Source organism: Oreochromis niloticus, linkage group LG14 (genome assembly GCF_001858045.2).
Source record: "Oreochromis niloticus isolate F11D_XX linkage group LG14, O_niloticus_UMD_NMBU, whole genome shotgun sequence".
Taxonomy (NCBI): domain Eukaryota; kingdom Metazoa; phylum Chordata; class Actinopteri; order Cichliformes; family Cichlidae; genus Oreochromis; species Oreochromis niloticus.
Genome location: NC_031979.2, coordinates 7,381,373 through 7,404,849, shown reverse-complemented (window position 1 = coordinate 7,404,849; position 23,477 = coordinate 7,381,373). Strand labels below are relative to the sequence as shown.

The following is a 23,477-nucleotide window of genomic DNA, read 5'->3' as shown; positions in this document are numbered from 1 at the left end:
TGTATTGTTTGTAATGTTTAAACAAAGATGCCACAAAAAAAAAAAAAAAAAAAAAACCCCAAAGGTTTCCAAAGAAGACATAAAACACACTGACCCTCTGGTCACACTCACCCAAAAAAAAGTTAGATTTTTCCAACTGGTTGAAAAAGACTAAAAAAAAAAATCATAGGGAATCAACAAAAACAAACTTCTTTTTTGTTTTTAAACTGCAGTTAATTAATGTGCGTTTTATGACACAGAATATTCCTGGCCAACCTCCTCCACCTGCTGGCTAAGCTGTACAACAAGTGTTCCAGTGTAAACTCAAGAGGATTGTCCTCGCCTGGAAAACTAGCCTGGATTTTCCAGCTAAGGGAAAAAAAATTATAATACAATGAGATGAGCACTATGGAGAAAGAAAAGCGCTATTAGAACAATAACGTTTTCTGAGAGAAAGGTAACAACTACCATGTGCTCCAGTAAAGAAAACACACTACACGTCTGCATCTTGACTAAATTGGCCCGACAAATACAATCACGTTAGGTAGTTATTTCATATATTTATCTGCATCTATGACACAGTCTGTTAAGCTTAGTTACCTCTACTGTTTTTTACTTCACACCATGAACCACAGCAGCAGTTAGAGCGGTGGATTATACTGTTGTTTAGTTTGGTGAGTTTACAGAATTGAACCATTTGGATGATATCAGAGTCAGTGTGAGGAAGGTGACTGCATTTACCTTCATGATATGTAATAACTGACTGAGGGCACCTGAAATCAAACAACACCAGTGTATGACTTGACTTTTTGTTATTATAGATCAGCCAGAGATGCATCTCCAGCTGCTCAACAGTCTTCACACAAGGCACGTCTTCTTCCATCCACCTCCCTCCGCCCCTCTGTGAGCCACAAACCCCCGACTCCTCCTCACTCTCAGAACCTCTGTGATGCACATCGAGATGAGCTACTGACTTCGGGGCCTTTGTATTCTGCATTTCTGCTGGTTCTCTGAGGGATGTGTGGAGTACTATGCGCTAGAACTAAAGTGATTTTAAAAGAAAGCGATCATCAGGATTGGATCTAAGCTTTCTACTTAAGATGGTCCTATGCTCACTTGGTATTACGGAGCTTCATTATTAGTAATGTTAAGAGACAGAATATACTGGAAGTTAGCTTCTTTCTTCATAAGGAAGAAGGTTTATGTCAGAATGGAGAAAAGGATGGAATGAAAGTGAAAATAGGGGATCTACTTCTTTGTCACTGCTAAACCTCGATGCCCGAACCAATGCAAAGATCTTTCTGATACTCCTTTGTCTACACAACAAAACTCCCGACTTTTTTTATGAACGACCACTCGTGTTGTCTTGTGTCACCGAGACAGCAGTCGAGGTGCTGTCTCTGGAAGCAGGCTGTTAGCTGTGCTAGCTGGTGTGCAGGTGCTCTGGGTCTCCTTTCTCCAAATGGGCGCAGGGTTACATAAAGTGTCTCAAAGGAGGGGGTGAGGTGGGGAGGCTTTAACCGTTCAGGAGGTAGACTACCAGCTCGTAGGTGCACATCATGATGCCCGTGTTGGGTATCTGGCGTACCAGGTGGGTGGTGAGACCGCGGTACAGGGCGCGGAAGCCCTCCTCTTTGGGCACTGTCGTTAGAGTCTGGAAGAAAGAGCGGTACTTGGTGCCTTCTTCGCGTAGTCTCGTGCGAATCACTTCTGCAAATTTGAACAAGAGAGAGGGTGGTTAAGAGAACATAATAAGGGGTGATCAGACATCCAGATGAGAACAGCTAATAACAGCCTCTCACCATGAGGATAAGCAATAGATGTGGCACAAGTCTTGGAGGTGGCAGCAGCAAGCATCATCCCCACAAAGTCTGAAGCGTCTTTTGTCAAATCCTCCTCCTCGTCCATGTTCTGTGGTGCCTTGGCCTCCAGGAGGCGCCGTTTAATGTTTTCATAGATCACAAAGTGGATCACAGTCTCTGAGATGCCGGCGTAGGATGCCGACATCCCTCTGTAGAAGCCCCGAAAGCCGTCTGTCTGATACACCTGACGCATGCACTCGAAAGCGCTCATCCTTCGCTCGCCTCGATTCCTGAAAACACAAGAAAAATGGAGGGATTACAAGCTGTGTAGCCTACTGCTTCCTCTAACCGTGGATTTGGAGAAAAAAAACTGCTCTTCTTCAGAAACTTTCAGGAGGGATGAAAAGATATTGTACAGAAGTTGCATTTACAGAGCACAGTATGTAAAATAACTAACAATTCCAGCAGCCACTCAGCCTCTTAATAGTTACACCTATGGTATCAAGTTGAGGATCCTGGATGACTGTCAGAAAACCTGACCTCTGACCCTTGATGTTGAGGTCGAGATCACTGAGATTCAACCTCAGATCTTCAGTAGACACACCTGTGGTATCAATTTGAAAATCCTATGGTGACTCGTTCTCGAGTCACAAACTTGAGAGTTCACACCACCCACCCATCTGCCCGGTGGGGTGACGACAGTACCACATCAGCCTTTCATGGCTCAGGGGTAAACCCCCACCCCCAAAAAACAAACAGAAAAACACCCCAAACCCCTAAATGACAGAAAAACATACAGTTACTAAGAATATAAAACAGGGAGCTGAGCAAGCTGAGCCACCTGACTTCCACACAAGTGAAATTTAACCTTTGTCCGGGTAACATTACTCAACAAAACAAACAAAGCCACCCGTTTACAGAACAAAGGAAAGCTCCTGCAAAGATGGACTCCTTGATTACACTGCAGAAGATACAAAAGCTCAGGATTTGTCTCCAGTTCACCATTTACGTTTACACTGAAAACACAGAGTGTTAAGTGAAAACTGTTCTATGATCAACGAAGCACATGCCAATTAACCTTTAGTCAGTTTGGCCACGTTTTGCATAGCAAGCCAGGTGGGAAGGGCACGAAAACACTTAAAGCTAAATGATATGATCTCTTTAAATTTAACCAATATCTGAATAAACAGCTCCTTCATTCTTAGTGTTTCAGAGTCAGATTTACAAGTACTTCTAAAACCTACTGTACATGTAAAATAAAGGAAAGTCAAAGCATGAAGCTTTATGGTTATGAAAGACAGACCACACCCAGCCAGGCGAGCTGCACAAGGTCCAAACAAAAGCAGCGCTCTTTCGGTAGAACTGGTTTAAACTACGAAGGAGGATTCAGAAATAAAGATAGCGACATGTTCTTTAATGACAGTGAATATCTGTGTGGTGATGCGTATCAGTGCAACAGACAAATAAAAGAAAAGAAAGGAAAAAGAAAGCTACATGAAGTGTTCACCTTGCATCCAGCTGTAGACGCGTCTTTATGAGCCATATTGGATTGGTTGCGGTGATTGCTGTAAAACCTAAAGAGGGTAAAAAACACAACAAGGTTACTCTTCTAGAAAATTAAGAAATATGATAAGCTAATTCTCAAGATGCTAACAGTAAGGTAAGTATAAACAGGTTATTTTAGTAAAAAAAAAGAAAATTAAATAAAAAAAATATCAAAGCCACAAAAGCAGGTAGCCCCAAGTGGAGGGGAAACTGCATGTTATAAGATTTGTATGTCATGCTAACAGCTGTAAGAAAGAGAGAAAAACTCCATCTTATCCAATGAGCTAGGTGAGAGTTAGAGAAAGAAGAACCAGACATAAGAAGAAGCACAGATCTGTGGCGAGTACTCACGCAGACCCAAGTAACTCCTCACAGATGCAGCTAGAGACCCCTGGTGGTGCGGGGGTCTCATGCCCTTGCGAGAGGAGAGCTACGGTAGAGTAAAAGCCTAAAACAGACACAGGGCTTGTGTGTTTGCGAAAAGACCCGGCATGCAACCATTCAAGATCCCATTCCCACCATCACCCCGCAGGATTTAACATAATGCACAATGTCATGTGATATCTCACACACACACACACACACAAAGACAGCAGAATGGATATGACGGGAGAGAACAGCTGTTCATTGATTGAAATAAATCCCCTTACATAAAAATAACAGTTTAATGCGAGAGTACTGCAAAACTACAATGCTGCATGGATACCTGCAGTTCTGAGGGATTAAGGGATAATAGGAACGGTTATGCTCATTCTCAGCTCTACTAGAAAAGCTCTGCATTATCTTATTACTTTTACTGAGCCTTCCTGCAGCTCCTCAACCATCATATCCAAGTGTGTCAAGCAGAGAATCATCTGCTAACAATTTATTTCAAACCCTAAAACTGAACACACTCTGCACTGTCTATTACACTTTACACTCATATACAGAGCCTCTTAATGTCATCTTTCACCTGCCATTCTGATTTTTACTAGGTTATGCAATCCATATTCCATACATCTTAATATTTGTATTTAAATGTTAGTGGTGGGGAAGGGGAAAAAGCCAATACAGCATAGTATCGCAATCCTTTGCATGGTGATATTATATCGATTCATGGAGACCAAATATTTTATTAAATAAATTAAAATAGTGTGGGAATAGTATAAACGAGGAATCATCGAATGCACAACCATCCTGACGCTTAAAAACTAGCATCTACGCTTACTCTTCCTGCTTGCTGCTATCCACAGCAGAAGTCCGCTCTAGCCTCTGCTATGTGTGTAAAGATGAGACGACTGTTAACACCTCGTCACCTGTCACTTCAGCTCAGGCAGCTCTATGTTGGTCGCTGCTGGAGGGAAATGTAGTGACGCTGACCTTGACTGGTTTGCTGAAAGGTCTAAGTCATGGTGTGCTATAAGTGGTGTGACTGTGAACTTTGGATTCACCCAGAAACCCAGTGAAGCAGTCTGACTGACCCACATCATACAGGTTTATTACTCCCAAAAGAATCAGCCACTTAGGAGCAGATAACCCACCCCTGACATGCAAGGCATCAGAGAATTGTGGTGTGGTATTTAAATCTGACCTCATAACACATTTATTTTAATCAGCATTGTAAAGGGAGCCATACATACACAGCAAATAGTAAAGAAACACAAGTGATGACGCCTGTAGGTTTTTCAACTGTGTCCTATAACCCCTATTCCATAGAAGTTGGGACGCAGTAAAATCGAAATAAAACTGAATGCAATGCATTTGAAAATCTCAGAAACTCACATTTTATTAGCAATATGCACTGATTTCCATGACAGAATCAGTCCTGTTTTTACTGAAGTTCTGTCTGAAGATCCAGTATTGACTGTTCAATGTGCACAGAGATTTCTTTTAGAGCTCTTTTAGTGATTTTATATACTGTAGATGATGAGACATTTAATGTCTGATTAACAGTATGATGAAATTTGTAGACACCGTTTCCTGGAAACTGGTGAAAGGCTGCCCCTCTTAATTCAGAAAAACTGAAAAAAGGCGCTCTAAAATGCTCATCATCATGCTCCAATCATGTTACTGACCTGTTGCCAAGTAACCTAATTAGTTGCAAAACGTTCCTCCAAATGTTTCTTTTTAGTAACACTGACTTTTACAGCCTTCTGCTGTCTTCACCCAACTTTCTGGGACATGTTGCTGCCATCAAATTCAACATGAGCTAATATGTTTGATGAATCAGTAAAATGTCTAAATTTGAACATTTCATATCTTTTTTTATGTCTTACTGGGAACAATATTTGGGTTGATGAGATTTACAAATCATTGTGTTCTGTTGTCATTTACACTGTGTCGCAACTTTTGTGGAACTGGGTTTTAATCAAACCTTATAAATCTGATACAACATTAGTTCTACCACTTAAACTTTCATGTAACATGACTATTTGTGGAAGCTTACCAACACTAAAGAGACAAGATCAATATGCTCACAACATCAGAAACAACTGTTATTTTAGTTTCTAAAAAGCAGGACATGATGATGCATGTCTGTCTGATGCCTTGGGAACTAGTTGCATAAAACACCTCTAGTTTTCTCCTTCTTCTTCTTTCGACACAGGAATTTCTCCTTAGCATTTTCTTATTTAAAGAAAAAACACAGGCATTTACTGCAATGAAAAAGACTTTACAGTTTTTAAGGAAACGATATGGATGTACATTTCAGATTTGCAGTCTGACCTTTATTGCACCACCAAATTAGTTTAAGAATTAAGAGATTATATTTGTGCTGGATTTAAAAAAAAAAAGCAGCACAAAAACAAAAGCAAATTTAAAGAAAACAAAAAAAAAAAAAAAACACACATGTGCCAAAAACCTGCAGTTGGCACACTTGAGGCTGGTTCCAAAAGCAAGCCTTCTTCACAAACTCAAGTGTTCAAATGTAGAAATAAACCGACTTATGGTTCTGGAAATGTGACATCAACAGACTGCATGCCACTGATTGGTCAGTCAATGGTGTAACTCGATGACTCATGAGAGCCACTCTCTTACAAAAATCAGAAATGCCATTTTTGAAACCCAGCAACGAGGGAAACGGCTACACAAAAACAACACGGTGGTCCCAGTCTGAGAAAGCCATACACTGAGCAGCAGGTATAGCATCACCATCCCCCGCTGTCGTGTTGTTTGTTGGATACAAATGACGCCATGGACTTTCGGCCGCGTTGCTATAACGACCCTATGCATATTAGGTGGTACTCAATTATCGTGGAAAATGACCAAAACCGAGTACAGTAGATTTGAGTAGAGTAGAGTAGGTACTATTAGTCTTTTGTACCACCACTGTGGGGATTCTTTAAGTTTAAGACTAAGGCAAGGAAGTTAAAATCTTAAATACATAGAAGAAGACTGTAAGAAAAAGACTTGAGAGTGTTTTATGCAACTAATTTAACTTTGACTTTAAGAAACCTTTTTTTTTGCAGACACATATAGTTACCTGCCATTCCAGCCGACACCATGTGCACCTGTGTGGAGTCAGGTTCCAACACACCGTTCAGTTTCTCTTTGGCAGTGGAGTAAGCAGCAAAGTAGATTGCTCTATTAGCAGAAAAGGAGGACCAAAAAAAAAAGGGTCAGCATGTGTTAAACTGGGATGAGGCAAAACAAGTTATATATGCCATGTTTTTGTATTTCAGTGCATAACTAATTAGTCTGAGCCACTGGCTCCAGTAGCAATACAGCTCATCAATTACATTGCATTAACAAGTGTACAACTGACCTCGTGTCTGGTTCAGTTTAATGGGGTTTAAAATTTCATTAGGTGTAAAGCCAAGAGCAGAACTAATATTCTCAGTAAATCAGCCTAGTTAGACAAATAAGGCTTTCAGCAAAAAAAAAAGCATGCCTTCATTTATTTGCAGTAATTATCTTTAGTTGTTTTCACTAATTAAAATGGTCGCAATGATCATGTTCACACTTGTGTCTAAATAGGAGCGCTGCTTTTGCTTTTATTCCAGTAATGGCACTACGCTGTGCGCCATCTGGTTCATTTGTACACCGGTTTGTCAAACGTGCTTAGTCAGACTTTTAATGATGTTTGGAGTTCGTCCGTTTGCTTTTCGCTAAATCTCCATCTGTACTCAGGAGTCCTCTTTTCCTTCCTTTCCTCTACTTAACCATTTGTTCATATAACACTCTAACAAAACACTTAGTGTATGCTTAGCACTGGCACCTGCTTGCTGCAGCACTAGCTGCTGCCCACTGACATTAGTCACCACTTTGCTTCTCTCATTACCAGTCAGAGCGGTTAATGAAATGAAACTATTATGGCAGCTGGTTAGAAGTTTTCCCCAGGCTTAGACTATGTGAACACGTCGCCATGAAGTCGGTGGTGCACAAACTGCTGAGAATGCCATGACGATTAATGGCTCCTTAATGAGTGTGGATCCCTGATTCTTCTTCGTCACCAAGTAACCTCAGCAAACATTGTAGTAGTTACAGAGCAAAACTGTTTTTCACATGCTATGGAGCGGTAGACCTTTTACAGTATACTTAAACCAACATTTCTCTAAAGCACATAGTATTATGAGCTTATGATATCAAACTATATAACAATATAGACAAAAATATCTACAATACCAGCAAAGAGTGCAGAAGATGAGCGAAAGCCACAATTTAAATATGCCTGCACTCCTGTAGCTTATTGTGTGCACATGGATCAATCTACAATCAGAACATGGCTGCATAAATATGACCTGCATGGAAATAATGCCAAGAAAGGCCTTTACTGTCAAAAAGGAACATCAGAGGCCAATTACTTGGCCACAGTAACAATAAATTCTTTTTAGAGTAGATCAAGGACACCTTTTCAAAAGAATTACCTCACACCAAGTAAAACAAGGTGGTGGAAATATTCTGGTCTAACAGTCATTAATTCATCCATGAATTCAGAATCTTATTAAAGAGTAAACGCGAGGACACATGTTCAAAAATTAGAAGCTGAACATTTCAGTGGGATAATCATCATCTGGGAATGACTCAGAAAGATGAAATTGAGGATTATGGATGGTCAAAATAATAATGCAAGAAGACAGTGAGAAAAAAAATAAGAAAGAAACCATCACAGCAAACCATTTTATCTGTTCAGCTTGACTCCACAATGTTTGGAAACTGACAACAAATAATGATGATAGAATTAACTAAAACTATTATACTAGTGCTTGACTAACAGTCTCTCTCTGCCCCTCATGGGCCGGCTGTGGTTCAGGTGGTAGAGCTGGTCGTCTACCAACCCGAGTTGCCCCTACTGCATCAGAGTGTGAGTGTTTGTGATGTTAGCTAAAAGTGCTTGGATATAGATAAAAGCACCGTTTGATGTTCCAGGATCAATATGGCATCTGACCAGTCATACTGTTGTGATGTCATAGCTTTGCAATGCGGGGGGAAAAGGAACAAGAAATGCCTTTATAATATAATAAATATATTATATGCCAATATATAACCATATTATATAAATATATGCCAATATAATAAATATATTATCAAGTTTGCCGTTAGCTAACTTCTAATGCTAACCGAATGCTCAGACAATGTGATTTAGTTGTGATACTGATCCTGGACCTATGTTGTGATGATGATGCAGGAACAACACCAACACGGCTATATCAGGTCGTGCTTTTGTACGTAATGCTAACAGTAAGAAAAACACAACGGATTAGATAACTTACCTGGAAGGTGCCACACCCACCAAATTTGGCCCCAAGCCTCTGAAGAGAGAGCGAGGTCCCTCTTTCTCCAATATCAATCTGAACACACACACACACACACACACACACACACACACACACACACACACACACACACACAGAAATATGTGGATTAGAAGCAATGTATTGCACAAAACTCCAAGGTTATCTGACAGAAAGTTTTTTCCTACAGATGATGCCAGTCAGACAATCCCAGAGTGCCAGCCCTATTTATAGTCATTACAGTTTTGTTACGCCCCCCCCTCACCACATCACCAACCCAGACCCTCTGTGTGGGACCTTAACCTAGATTCAAAGCCCTAAAACAAGCAAGCGATCTAAGAATAGCAAAAACTGTCACTCCAACACTTGGATTGTCGTGTGTAATGAACACCGCAAGGTCTAGGGGACACACAATAAAACACAATGTCTCAGGCTACGTTCACACTGCAGGTCTTAATGCTCAATTCCGATTTTTTGATCAAATCCGATTTTTTGATCAAATCCGATTTTTTTGTCTGCTTGTTCACACTAGAAATAAAATGCGACAGCAAACGCGCTCTAGTGTGAACAATCAAAGCAGCCGCATGCGCAAAAGAAGACGTCACACACAACGCGCTCTGTTTAGCCCCAGAGCAAACAATATTGTTTGACTGATGGCCCTTAATATAAAGACTTCGGACTTTACGTTTCCCAATTTTCCCTTTAAGTTATTTTGTTATTTACATAATAATGTAGATAACCTAATAATTATCCTTATTGCTGTTTTAGAGGAGCGGTGCTTCAAAGGATAGTTACAGATTTCTGTCAGAATCTGCAGATTATACAGTACAAATAAAATGTTGACGTTTCTCCAACGTTGTCTTCCCAACAGTTTCACTAACATCTACACTGGATGGCCAGGAAGCGTTCGCAATGTCTTCTCCGGCGCTGATAATTGGCGTCTGTCTTGTGTCAGTGACGTAAAAGACTGATTTAATGCGACATGACCGTTCAAACAGCAGTCGCTTTCTAAAACATCGGATATGTATCGGATTCAGTACCACATATGAAAGTGACCCAGATCGGATTTGAAAATATCAGATTTGTGCTGTTCACACTGTCATACCATGATCGGATATGAGTCGCATAGGGTCAAAAAAATCGGATTTGATGCGCTTTCGCCTGCAGTATGAACGTAGCCTCAGTTTGTTCCCAAGGATTAGGAGCACTCCACCACTTTAAACAGTGCCAGCACCCAATGTGCTATGCTGCAGGTTCTTTTCGCACAAATCAACATGAGATTTACAAGTAGTAATATTTAACCTAGAGCCAGAAACTGATATGATTTTGCTCATTTCTCAGTGTTTGGCAACAGTTTCCAAAAGCTGAAGCGTTTCAGTCTTCAGCCATGAATCAGGTCTAAATACTGGTGTGCAGCTTCAGCTTTGGTTGGCAAGGGGTAGCCAGGTGAGCACATTTTCACACAGGCCTGCTGACCGCACCCCTTCATCTACAGCCTGCAACATGTCAACAATGTCTGTACTCAGCGGCAGCTGGAGAACATATAAAACATGAATAAGTTAGGAATACACTACAGACTGCAGAGCAAAGCTGCAGCTGACAACTCCCATATGACTAAACTGGAAAGGTGGCATTCTGCCATCAAACACACTTTTTTCAGAGTAGCATTGGTTCCTCTTCTAAAGTTACCACTCGGCCATGCTGCTTTCGGGTTGCCACAATGGGTTTGGTTTATACATCAGATGCTGATGAAACCCGAAATTTGGGATTTGTGTCTCATTCTGGGACTGAACCAGGGATCACTAACGTGTTCGTCCAATGTGTAAACCACTACACCATCTGCCTAAATCTGTATGATATTGCTGTGACTGTCATAACAGATACTGCGACTGATGATTAGTTTCACAAATAAAATCACAGATAAATAAATGGTAACAGTTGGATTTGCTGTGAAATGTCCTCTTTGACTAAAGCAGCTAGTGTGTACTCCTGTATGTGCCTCTGCCAAAGGCTGCTATTGTGGAGTTGTATTTCAGGGAGAGGGTGGCTTTGCCAGGGGGGCACTGGCCAGATTAAACAACCTCTCGGGGAGAGTACAGACCACTGAATACACATGTGAACAGCTCCACTCATTTAGGCTCAAATAACTGCAAGCTGCAAATTCAAAGCAATGCTAACTTTATGTACAATGTCAAAATATGCTCTGTGTGTATGTGTGTGACATGTTAAAAGATACCCACTTGAGACAGTGCAGGGGGCCCGGTGGAGACACGCGGGCCACGCTGGCCCCATTGACAGTGCTGAGCTGAACCTCAGACACATAGAGGGTGATGGAGGATGACTGGAGACGGGTCTTCACTACTTCCAGAGGACAAGTCAATATGGCTCCTACCGTGCCCCCACATCTGGTGCAAAAACAGAGAAGGCTGAGGTGAGCCAGCAAAGCACAACAGATAAAATCGGCACAAACAGTTCCTGTATTCTTTACCAAAAGATCCGCAAAGCGTTGCCTAAACGAATTACCCGGTGTGGTGAGTGGAATTCTAAAGATCCCAGGCATGTAGACAAGAAAAAGCACAGTGTTGGGATAGGAAGCCAGCCAGGAATGCTTTGTGTTTCTTGGGAAGCAACAGCATGCTCCCATTTAGCAACACACTATATTAAAATTCCTAAATATGTGGATTTTAATAAACTAGGAACCGTCCGCTCTTTAAGTACCAAATAAAAATACTTCTGTTTTTTAGCAGGCTTCAAAGTCAGGTCCAGCCAGCCTCACTTTCTATACATCGTGTCATACATCAGGACAAAGATTTATCATTAGTTTCTCTGAAACATAAGTAATCGTATATGTTTGGAATACTATAAATTCTTCCTAATCAGCTGCCTCTCCAGTGAGCTCTTCAGTTGTACCCCTTGTTCTCCTCTGCAGCATCAATTACACTGCTGTAGTGCCATGTGAACCAGTTCTCCCCTAGCTGCCGGTTCCGATTGGAATGACTCGTAAGCTTATTGGATCTCAAGATCACAGTAGGATCAGCACTGAAGTCAGAATCACTACAGCGACCTGGTTAGCCTGCCAGAGGGGAATGTGAGAAGGGAAACTGCCAAGAGTAGCCAGTTTGCAGTAACTAAACGTTTAGAATTACAACAAGGGGATTTTGTCAGGCAGATTCAAATATAAAAATAAATCTCATTATACTTGAGTGGCCATTAATATCGGAAAACTAAGTGCAGAAAACATTGGAAACCTGGTTTAGATCATCATGGTTAGAAGAGGATTCCTAGAACAGTGTAAATGTAGTAATACAGCTTGGTTATTTCAACCAATGGCAGCTAATTATGTTTTACTGAAACTAAAGGCTACCTCATTTTATGTGTACAAAGCTAACGTTGCAGTCTTAGATTATGGAGATGCACAAGTTAAATGTATGACTTTTTAGTATAATTGTAATGAAATTGAATGTGAAAAGAAAACTAACATATCATTGATGTTCTAAGGATCTTAATGCCTACACCATGTTCATTGCAATCTTCAGGACTCCCAGCAACACACAAAGTATTGCTGATTTTGAGTTTTTAAGACAGACTTTTTTAAAGCATGAGATACAAAAGATAAGGTGGCTAATATATCTTGTAAACATACTGTTGTTATTTATTTTTTTACAGTTGTTACAAATATTTAAACAGCAGGTTTAAACCACGGCTTTTACAATTCACTCCAACTGCATGATCTAAGTGTGTACAGGCAGAAAGACCAACACTGTGTGTACACAATCTGATTTTACTGTACAACGTACAGTCAGGTACGAAAAGTAAAACAAACTGCATCGACAAAGCACAAGAATATTATCTACATGAACTCGATAAATAAACTGAGCCTAACAGGACTGTATTGGTCAGGTCCTGTTAGGTTTAGTTTAGGCTAGGCAATAGCAAAAGAATTGGAAACAGCAGTTATCTACACTTAAAGTTAATTTTCAACTGATACCAAAACAGAGAGTGTGTGTGTCTGTGTGTTGGAGAGAGAGAGACAGAGAGAAACAGGGAGAGCAAGTCCCCAAAACACAGTTTTTAGCAGAGGTGATGTAATCAAGAGTCAGATAATTACTGTATATACAGGGAAAGCAGGACATCAGAGACATCATAAGACTACAGCTTAATATGCAAAAACTGACTCCTTTAACGAGATAACACCCACTCAACATGTTCAGGCCTATAAAAGCAGAAGAACTCTTATTTGTGCTTTTCTTAAATATGGTTTAGTTTAGGGTATGTCAGTGTAATAAACTGTTGCATGTTGTTAAAAATAAGCAAAGAGCTCATTTAAACTAACAAATGATCCCTTTGCTCATTTCTAGTGCTGAAACACTAGTACTTCCAGTGTTTCACTGTGTACCAGGTCAGTCTTTCATGGGGAAGATGAACGTTTCTGCAAAATTCACGGATCTGCGAAAAGACAGGATTGCTGATTCACACCCTTTCGTAACAGTCTCAGACTATGATTCAATGAGAGTTGAACGTGCTATAAAGCGAGTATGCTTTGGAAAGCGAGTTTGATACAAGCCTATAGTTAAGATACGCTGACATAGTTGAGATGTCACTATTTCGAGTGACTTTTACTGGGAGTCTGCCCACATTTGTTTTGCTGCACACAGACGTTTAAAGACGCCGGCTTTCTAAAGCCAAAATTTTCCTGATCGTAGCTATAAATAATATATGATAATACACAACTCTGACAAAGACTTCCGTGTGTTCGTAAAAAGCCATTTCATTCATACATTGAACTGTCATTGAGAAAACTGCGAGTGCGCATACGTGAGGACAAATTAGCTGACATCTAACACAGTGATGCCAAAAGTTATCTGTGGGTTACCTTTACGCAACTACCCAAAGCCAAAATACACAAAACATCAATACAGATATCGCATAATGGACAGATACAGCGTCTATAGCGATAGCAATTAACTCACAGTGTGTGGCTAGCTAGCCCCGCTCTGACGACATAGGAATATACTCACCCTCCAGCAAACAGATGAACTAAGGTATCTCTTTGACTCATTGTGGATCATATTCGGGAACCGTCCACGGGGCACCACACGGGGGGCAACGGGAACGTAAGTGAAGAGACGGGGGAATGTCAACCCCGTCGTAGCAAGCAAATGTTACTCAGCACGTCTGTGTTGTGGTGGAGGTCAGCTGCGTGTAAAAACGAGGGTATGTAACAGCTAACTTAGCTAGCTCGCGCTAGCTGCCACGGCTAGCGGGAATGCGTTGGTAATGGCAGACGTCAGAGCGACAGGACAGCGTCTTCTCCTTTCTGAACGGGACACTGCTTCGCCGTAAAAGTTTGCGTGTCTTTAATGTTGTCGGGTAATTCCAGTCTTGTGGTAATAAGATCAACTGTGGACTACACTCGGCCTCCCTCCCGCTGACGTGCTATTGCCTCACTGAGGAGCTCTGCGGGTCACGTCGCAATGTTTATCGTCGAATGGGAAGCCTCAAAACAGAGGAGCCGATTGGCTGAGCGATCCCGCGAGCCCGCCCTGTCACTATTCTTTCACGTGATGTCGTTTGAGGGCCAGAGATCGTCACTGGACTCAGAGAAACGAGCTGAGCTGATTTAACGTAGAACAGACACGAAAAAAGGCTGATCTAAAGCTTTTATTTGGATTCGTTCAGGTTACAGTAGGACACCAGTATAAAGCACTCACATAAACGAATACAATGGCTGAATACAAGTCACAGCATCGAGTTGCAGAACTACATAATCACGACTCCTAAACTTTGTAGCATGTAGTAGTAGCATGTGTATTTCCAGTTTTTGTTTTGTTTATACTCAGCGTCCACCAGCATTGTGTTTAGTCTCCACATTTAAAATTTCCGTCGCCCGAACAGGGACTTGAACCCTGGACCCTCAGATTAAAAGTCTGATGCTCTACCGACTGAGCTATCCGGGCTCTTGTAGTAGTAGTTTCAACGTATTTAATTCATCAAATCTGTAGTTCAACTTCTAAAAACGAAGCTCCCATGGCTAAAAATGCAATAACACCTAGAACAGTTTTGTAGTTACAAGGATTTATTATTTCCCTGCCTCCCTTTTTTTGTTTAATGCAATCATCTATGCAGTAACTTTTGTTAGTGTTGTGATCACAGACTGTATATAAAAGATGTTAAGTAACCACAATGACCTCAGCAATTGCTTTTTCTGGGGCCTAAGTTTTTATGCTGTGTTCCAGATACCTCAGAAGTCTGACTGCAGAACGGGGAAGTGACATCACTCCTGAGATGAGTCGGAAAAGTAGTCCTTGGATTTTTGTGCTTAGAAACCCAGCTGAAGCACGTTTATGACTAGTGCTTGGACTTTAACAAGTGACAAATACGCAACAGTGAAATAAACAGTAGTTTAACAGTAGAATAAAGTTTTTACAGTTCTACTACTGTTTACGGTCACTGCCGCCATCTGACTTGAATCATCACCGTGCTTTTTTTTTCAATCAGTTGTCACGACTGAGAACACAACACGTTGATAATTTAGTGGCTTGTCAAATAAAAGGTAGCCATGATCCAAACCTGTTTTTGGAGATAAGTGAAATCATGTCACAATTACCTTGTGACACTTACTATCAGCATGCCCATCAAGCATTAATAAGCAATTGTAAACAAACAACAACAGCAATAACAAAAACCTACATTATATCACTATATATATATATATATATATGTATATAAAATAACACACACATATACCTGACTATGTGGGCATTGGCTATCAACTCCTAATCACAACTCTCTAGTACATTCTGAATGACCTGTTTGTTTAACATATATTCCTTATGTGACCCCTTAAAGTTAATGTATCATGCCTCCAAACCCACAAGATAGGCCCCTTCTAGGTGTAGGTAGTTAGAAGGGTTCCCATTTGGGGGGGTTTAGAGGCTGCTAAAGGTGGTTTGCGCCTTCTCGGGCTGTAATGCAGTAGCTATGTTATGTAACTTCTAGATTGGATCCCACAGTCTTTAAAAGAAAGGGCCTTCTGTTGCCACTGATGTATGACATATATGATATGATGAATGCAGACGCGGGGAAAATGTTGCTCCCCTATGGGCTCATTGGATCTCAATCCAGTTTGGATCCATGTGCAACCCAAGTATTTCATAAAGAGTTTCTTTGTGCATTTACTATGGGCAACTGTGTGTGTGAGTGTAAGGGAAAAAGAAATAGATAAACTCTCACCAGAGACTCAAATGAGGTTTTCCAATTTGGGCAGCAGAATAAAATCCATACGCCACTTAATTTCTTAATTAGAGATGAAGCTGAACTTAAGGTCAGATCATGTGCCCAAGTTTCTCGTGTAATCATGTTACTGTCTGACTGTTAAAAGGGGGGGGGGGGCATAAAAGCAGTTGGTTTTCTTACATTTTCTGGACACAGAGGAGCCCTCTATCAGAACTGCACTACTCATATAGCATTTTTGTCATAACTCAGTAGTCATGTACATGACAATATATGACGTAAAACCACAGAGACTTTTGTAGGGCGATTTGCCCCGGTAACCTTTATGAGATTTTTATTAGTATAAAATCTAAAACCAAATGTTATATGTTGTTAAAAGGAAAAAAACTAAAAAACTATGTATAAAGCTGATGTTCACTGAGTTTTTATTAGATTACAAAGATTAAAAGATTACATTCACTTCTTTTAGTCTTATTTTCCTGCTCTTTAATTTGCAGTACGATCGGTACGAATGGTACGATCTGATAAGTCAGTAGCTACAGCCACACTAATGGTTTTATGAGGCTGCGTCTTATGTCAACTCTTAAAATATATTCTTTCTTAAGGAGAACACAGGGAGTGACAAGTGACTGATGGAAAGTTGAAGGACTCACAGCGTTAAGTGTGGAATGCTGTACACCTTCATTCACAGTGGTCACAGTTGTAACTATGTAACAGCTATGTTAGAGGAGGATACTTTGTCAGTAGAGACAGCGAGTTTAGTGCTAGCTTGCTAACAGTGTCAAGTTTTTACAGGTGCTGGTGTTACATGTGTTGGAATAAAATTATGGTCTTTACTCAAGAAGAACTTAATGTTATGTAAATATATCATTTTCCTGATGTTCTCAAAATGTGGCAGCTACCATGAATTTGTGATCAGACAAACATTTGTCATTTTATGCAATTTAGAAAAGTGATTTTTATTGTGACATGCATCAGGCAAACCTTTTTTATTCAGACTTCAGTCCAATGAATGCATTAATACCCAGTCCGACCAAATGGTCGCTTGCTACATTGGAGCATACATGACTGCAAAAAGCTACTGAGATTCACTATGTGGACAAAAGCACAGGGCCGCATACACATTATACTTACATGAGCTGATCAGCCATGGAAACCCATGCAGTGAAGCTCCCAGTGCATAGCGTTATTTGCCGATGTTAATGCCAGAGGTGCCTCAGCACTTCACTCTGTAACTTTATGTGGTCTGAAGCTTTGTGGCTGAGTTCCTGTGATTCCCAAACACTTCCACTTTGTAATGAATACCACTTAAAGCTGATCCTAGAATATCTAGGAGAGAAGAAATTTCACGAACTGACTTGTCACAATGCTAGCTTAAATCCAGTGAGCCCTTTACAATGACTCTTTCTTTAACAAAAAATTACAAACTGCATGAGCAAGTGTTTGATTTTGTGGGACTGAAAACACTTGAATTCGAAGATTATGCAGTGGCGTCCAATTTTTTTCTCCATATTGACTATTTTAGTTTTGGTGAAAGTAGTGAGCCAACTTATGTTGATCTCCCTGGAGCCATCCAGCTACAGTAACTTGGCCTTAAGCTCCCTGAAATCAGTGATAACTCAGTCTAACCAATACTCTCTACAACCTATTTAACTTTCTACTACACTGCTCTAATGATACACAGTAAGGCAGTTAAACCATGATTCACTCCGCGTGGGTTCTTATTACTACCTTTATGTGATCTATCCTGCTCCCACAGACTGCTTCTTTACTGGGACATCTTTGAAAGGTTGTGCATTTACTATGTCCATTACTATTTACAAAAGTAAATGCAATTTGCCTCTTAACAAGATCTCTTGCATAGTAGGAAGACCTGTCTCCCAAAAGTCTGTCTCTACAGCAGTAAGTTTTGACTCTGCACAAACTCTTCAAACTAGACAGGCCAACCCTTCACACAAGCCGAGTACAGATTTTTTTTCTTTGCTGTCTGTTTGTGAGGAAAATGTATTTTCGGTGTGTTTGTGTTGGCTGTCAGTGCAGAAGCAAACAGCGTTCGGTGGGTGTCTTCCTGCTGGTTTGTCTGGAAATAGTCAAATACAAAGTTAGTCTGACCTTTGAGAGCAAACATTTTTTTGTGACTCTTGGTTAATCTCTGAGCACAAACATGATAACAACAACAAAAAAAATTCTTGAAAAAAATGACAAATGACGTACAGAGTGTGCAAAGCTGTCCTGTGGCCAGTCGGTTATTTTATATGCAGACTGGGGATCAAACCGACTGCACTTATCAGGATTTACTCGGATTTACTCGGTTTCTTAATATTGCTCTTGTGTGACCCCTTTGTGATCGTAGCTGATGTTAGCCAACTTAAGCCAACTATTTCGATACATTGAACATTACTTTTCCTGTCCAATCACTATATGACGTTATTTAACTATACGGCATGTTAGCACATGATTGCTTTGGTTTAGCAAAAGTGTTGTTGTCCTTGTTTAAACCATCAGGTGCTCACTTTTAGGGTATGTAGGATATCTTTAGCTCTTATTTCTATCCAACTGCAGTAATTTAACAGAAGAGAAAAAGAAGGCAGCACTTCATCCATTTGTGTTAGCAGCTGAAAAGGTGACTGTCCCTCTGAGTTGACCCCAGAGGTTCCTGCATCCACTGTATTAGGGAGACACAGTGACTGTGTAGCTTGGCGGAGACCATATTAGGGTGCTCCCTTATAAAGAAAATTGATTTGGGAAAACCCTCTCTGAAGTAATCCCTGGCAAGGTCTGTGCACCATATAAGGAGACTAGTTTATATGCTGTATATAGGAAATACAGGTATTCGTGTATGAATGTATAGTAATGTACAGTTATTTGGCCACCACAAGAGCAATGAATGATGCGTTTACTACAGAAAATATGTGTATTCTACTCTGAATACTGACTCTTTTTTGCAGAAGAAGAAGAAAAGCAGACCTTTCACAAGACTGCTGTTTAAAACATGTCGGGAACGCACATGCTCAGTAAACACACGAATGATCAAACAACTGTTTGATCACCTGGGCAGCTCAACTTCTATAATTAAGACAAATGACATAGAGACACACATGCCTTTACCACTTACACAGTTTACCTGCAGTATTTCCAAGAACACAGTTCACAGAGATTATATGGCCTGAAATCGTGTGTTTTGTTTTGTGGAGATAAGATAGATGTTTTCTTTTGTACATGAGCTAAATTTATTAGGGTAATGCCAGTTAAAGTTTAACCTTTTCCAGGGCACTGGGTTTATGCGTGGAGCACATGTGACGCTCGCATAGTCACTCATTACAGAGATAACCACGCTGTACTCACATGCTGCCTGGCATCTTTAAGCCCTGATTAAACTCCAGGATGGCTGGCATCTTTTTTGTTGTTGTTGCTAATTTTATTGTTCCGATTGTATTGATTGTAGGAATTCAACCTAGGAAGAGGCTACAACGGAGCAGCCATCCAAATACCCAAACTCCACTTAGCTTGCTGTGCTGATTCACGGATAGGTAGGTATCTGGTTGAAAAGTTGGCTTGAACAGGAAAGAAAGAAACCGAGATGGTGACCAACATGACAAAGTAGTCTAAAAGCAAAACGTAATCGAAAAAGCTGAAGAAAACCAACAGTTTTCATTGTTTTTAACAATGGGATCCTCTCTACTACAAAGAACTGTATAGAGCGCTGCAGGGATCATGGTTTTTATAGGTCAGCCTCAAAGTTAGCATTGTCCTGGTTTGTTTGACAAAGGGCTAATTGGTTATTCTCTAAGACTTTAAGAAATAAAAAGTTATGATACGTACATGTTTTATTCAACAAGATATTTTCCACAAACTTACACCAAGTTTATGATTTCTGGAGAGTGAATATAGTCACAAGAGATAAAACACTGAGTATAGTACAGTTATATAACATCATCACCACTTATTCCCTGAATTCAACATCATGACTTTGAATATCCCACGCAATTTCAGCAGTTTGATTTAGTCTTATTTTTACCTCTAACACATCAAAGCTTCAGTGTATAACTGGGATATTTACTTGTGTGTTTTATGTGGTATAACAAGATGTGAAAATGTCTTTCATGTAACTGAAATCACATTCAAAACAACAAATGTGTTTGAGAAAAGGGAAAAGGAAGTGCAAAATGCTAACTTATTTGTTACGGTCCTGGGTTGTGTGACCCAGTGTTTTGAGTTTCATTGTATTTGGTTTTTCATTGTTTATGTTTTGGTCCATTTAATCATCGTTAGCTCCTAGGTCCTCAGTTATAGTTCCTCCTTATTAGATCCTTTTGTGTCTTCACCCCCAATGGTTTGGTCTCCTTTGTTGGTTAGGAACAAAGGAGGTAAGGTAAGGAAAATCCCAGAAATTCGATTCTGATCATCTGGACAGAATCAGTTGTCTGGGGCTGTTTCAACATCAAATTACTGATAATATATTAATATTGTACTATTTTTTTTTATTGACAGGCACAACGAATGGTGTAGTTATGTTGACTTAAACATATTTAACTTTACTACTGAACATAAATTCATTATGTAAATTTAAAGTAATTATATGTTCAAGGCTTTAGCTAAAGCATTAGCTAAAACATTAGAATTAGCATTCATGCTAATGCTGCCCAAATCAGCCATTCAATTATCATAAAAGTATTCCAAGTGCATTATGCTCGGCACTCTAAAATCAATATGTTAACTAGTAAACAATTTTCAATGCTAACACACAGTTTCAGTGTTTATCGTGTTCACAGTCTTAAGTGTGTGTTTTAACCTGCTAACATTTTCAAATTTGGTTCTACTAATGGGACTAGGTAAAAGGTTATGACATCATCTGGAGACCGCAACATCTGTTTAGCTCACAAACTAAGCCCAGTTATACAGGCTGAGAGACCAGTTAGCGAACATCTGGCAACCACTGGTCAGTAAGGAAAAATGTAAACTCCCCAACCAATTAGTAAGTGATTGCTGCAGGTTGCTGGCAGTCATTAGCATGAAATTGGTTGCAAAGCGGTATATGGTGCTGGACCCGAAATCTCCATGCAATTGCTTTGATTGCTAGCATATTGCAGTGGTTCGCAGTAATGGTTGTAGTGGCAATGCCAAACTTTTACTTTGAATGCAAACATCCACCACTTAAAAATTTGATTGCACATTTTAAATTTTCTCTACAGCTAGTTCTGGGTGAAAAAATTCAGCATCTCCACTGCCGACATGTCTCTAGGCCTGTGTGACTGAGATCTAACGCTGCCCTCTCTAGAGCTAGACTGGTAGCACGTTTAATACAATCTAGAATCTCAAACTAAGTTAAATATAAAGACGTTTTATTTTCTGAAGGTAAAGCCATAATTTTACATTTATTGAAAGGGGAGTAATCATATAAGAACATTCTTGTAGTTTAATTGGAGAAAAAAAGAAAACAAGAGAGACAGTGTTATATAATCTCCTCCATTCACATAGCGAAGAATGAAACTCGTGATTCACTGAAAATCAATCAGGGATGTCAGGAATTCACACACACTGCAGTCTCTCAGACTCAGTGTGTCTCTTGCCAACCCATATCTCATGATGTTCACACGCACACACACATCTGATCCCCAAGCGTGATTTGAATTCTTATGAAATCATATTAGCACAGCCTTAGCATTAGATTGCACTTACTGTAAAAAAGACACACTCAAACATAGTACACATTTGCTCAGTTAACTTCTTAAAGGTTTTCACGTGGCAACAGAAATGCACACACATGAGCACAGACATGATATTCCCAATCACCCGCATAATCCCTGTCATCCCCATCCCATGACTTCCATTGGTGCAGAGTAGAGTGGGAAGGAAACTGTTCAAGTTAAGTGGTTGCACGTTCAACAGCTCTGCTCATATGACTGCCGTACCTTCAGATATTACTGCAGAAGAAGCAGGAGGAAGTAACAGACAATGAGCCACTGAGGGCCTGAGAGCTTCCTCCAAGAACGCTGATCCAATGGCTGACAGTCGTTCCAGCTTGTTCCATGAAAACGTTTCAAAGGAAGGGTTATAGAACAATGGTGTAACAGAATTTGGGGTTACTCATCCACTTTATTAACAAACATACACTGAAGTGAGGGCAAGGAAGTGCCTTCTTACATCTACATATTAGCTGTGCGGGACAAAGTTTAAGGGTCACCTCATTTTTTTCTCTCCTTGCAATTGTTTTGGTTGCTAGGAGGTTGCTCTTGTAGTTTGTATTTGACTTGTCTACAAACTAAGAAAACTGTGAAACATGCAACACAAATTGAAAAAGAAGGTTCTACCTTAATGGTGAATATTCTCCTCTTATGGTTTGTGTTTCTTCAAGTTTTATTACGACTCTGCTACTAGCTGGTGAGTGAGTGCTTGCATATAATTTGGCGTCTTCCATGCAAACTATTGGCGATCAGGGCATCCAAAGCAATCACGAGGTGGTTTTTAGCATGGCAACTCCTTTGTGACCGATTTCGCCTAGCAACTGTGAGCCCCTTGCAGGAACCAGAATAGCAGAATTTTAAATTGTGGTTTGGCTCTAGTTACAAGAAATCCTCATTAAATAGGAGTGAATGGAGCTAAAAACCTGCTTCCAGACAAAAAACAATGCTAATGTATTTTAGTTTCAGAAAGATCAAGAAAGATATTGATTGCAAAATTGGCATTTTGCTAACTTATGCTAATTGGTTGATTAAGGATTTATGACAAGACATGTCCTTGATCAGTAAAAAATGACAACTACACTAAACATTAAGAGCAGAAGATCAAAACAAAAACACATCTGTAAGAAACATTGATCACAAGTGAACGCCATAAAGGGGATGTTGACACTGGAATGTCCCTAAAACTTCCACAAAGGTATTTTCCTACAGCTAAACCACTGCAGATGATCCAAAAGTGAAACTTTTGATGAAAAAACTTTTTAATGAAACTTATTGTTCTCTCAACCACGAGATGAAAGTGTGATTATTTTTGACTTTTAATTTAACTTAACTTTATTCAAAGATCTCTAGGATCCCTTCCATTCTTGACTATCTCATGATCACCGCCTAGTAAGAACAAGAGTGGGAGTTTTCCCTTTTAGAGAATTTTTTTTTTGTATTTTTTATGCTCATGTTCTTATAGTCTTTATCTTCTGTACAGATATTTGATGAATTTAAATTCGATTGCGGCAAAATTTAACTTT

The 23,477-nt window shown here is 40.0% G+C and overlaps 1 protein-coding gene and 1 non-coding gene across 2 annotated transcripts; both read right to left on the bottom strand.

The window, feature by feature from the left end:
• Positions 1-222: 222 nt before the first annotated feature.
• Positions 223-14,521, bottom strand: LOC100700601 (solute carrier family 25 member 36-A). Its single transcript, XM_003456948.5, has 7 exons — positions 14,056-14,521; positions 11,278-11,442; positions 9,017-9,094; positions 6,787-6,887; positions 3,289-3,355; positions 1,782-2,071; positions 223-1,689 (listed from the first exon to the last, which is right to left on the bottom strand). Exons 1-7 carry the CDS (start codon positions 14,094-14,096, stop codon positions 1,496-1,498), a joined length of 936 nt encoding a protein of 311 aa, XP_003456996.1. The 5' UTR covers positions 14,097-14,521; the 3' UTR covers positions 223-1,495.
• A 400-nt stretch (positions 14,522-14,921) lies between these two features.
• trnak-uuu (transfer RNA lysine (anticodon UUU)) lies at positions 14,922-14,994 on the bottom strand. Its single transcript has one exon. It is a non-coding gene; the product is annotated as a tRNA-Lys (tRNA).
• Positions 14,995-23,477: the final 8,483 nt, after the last annotated feature.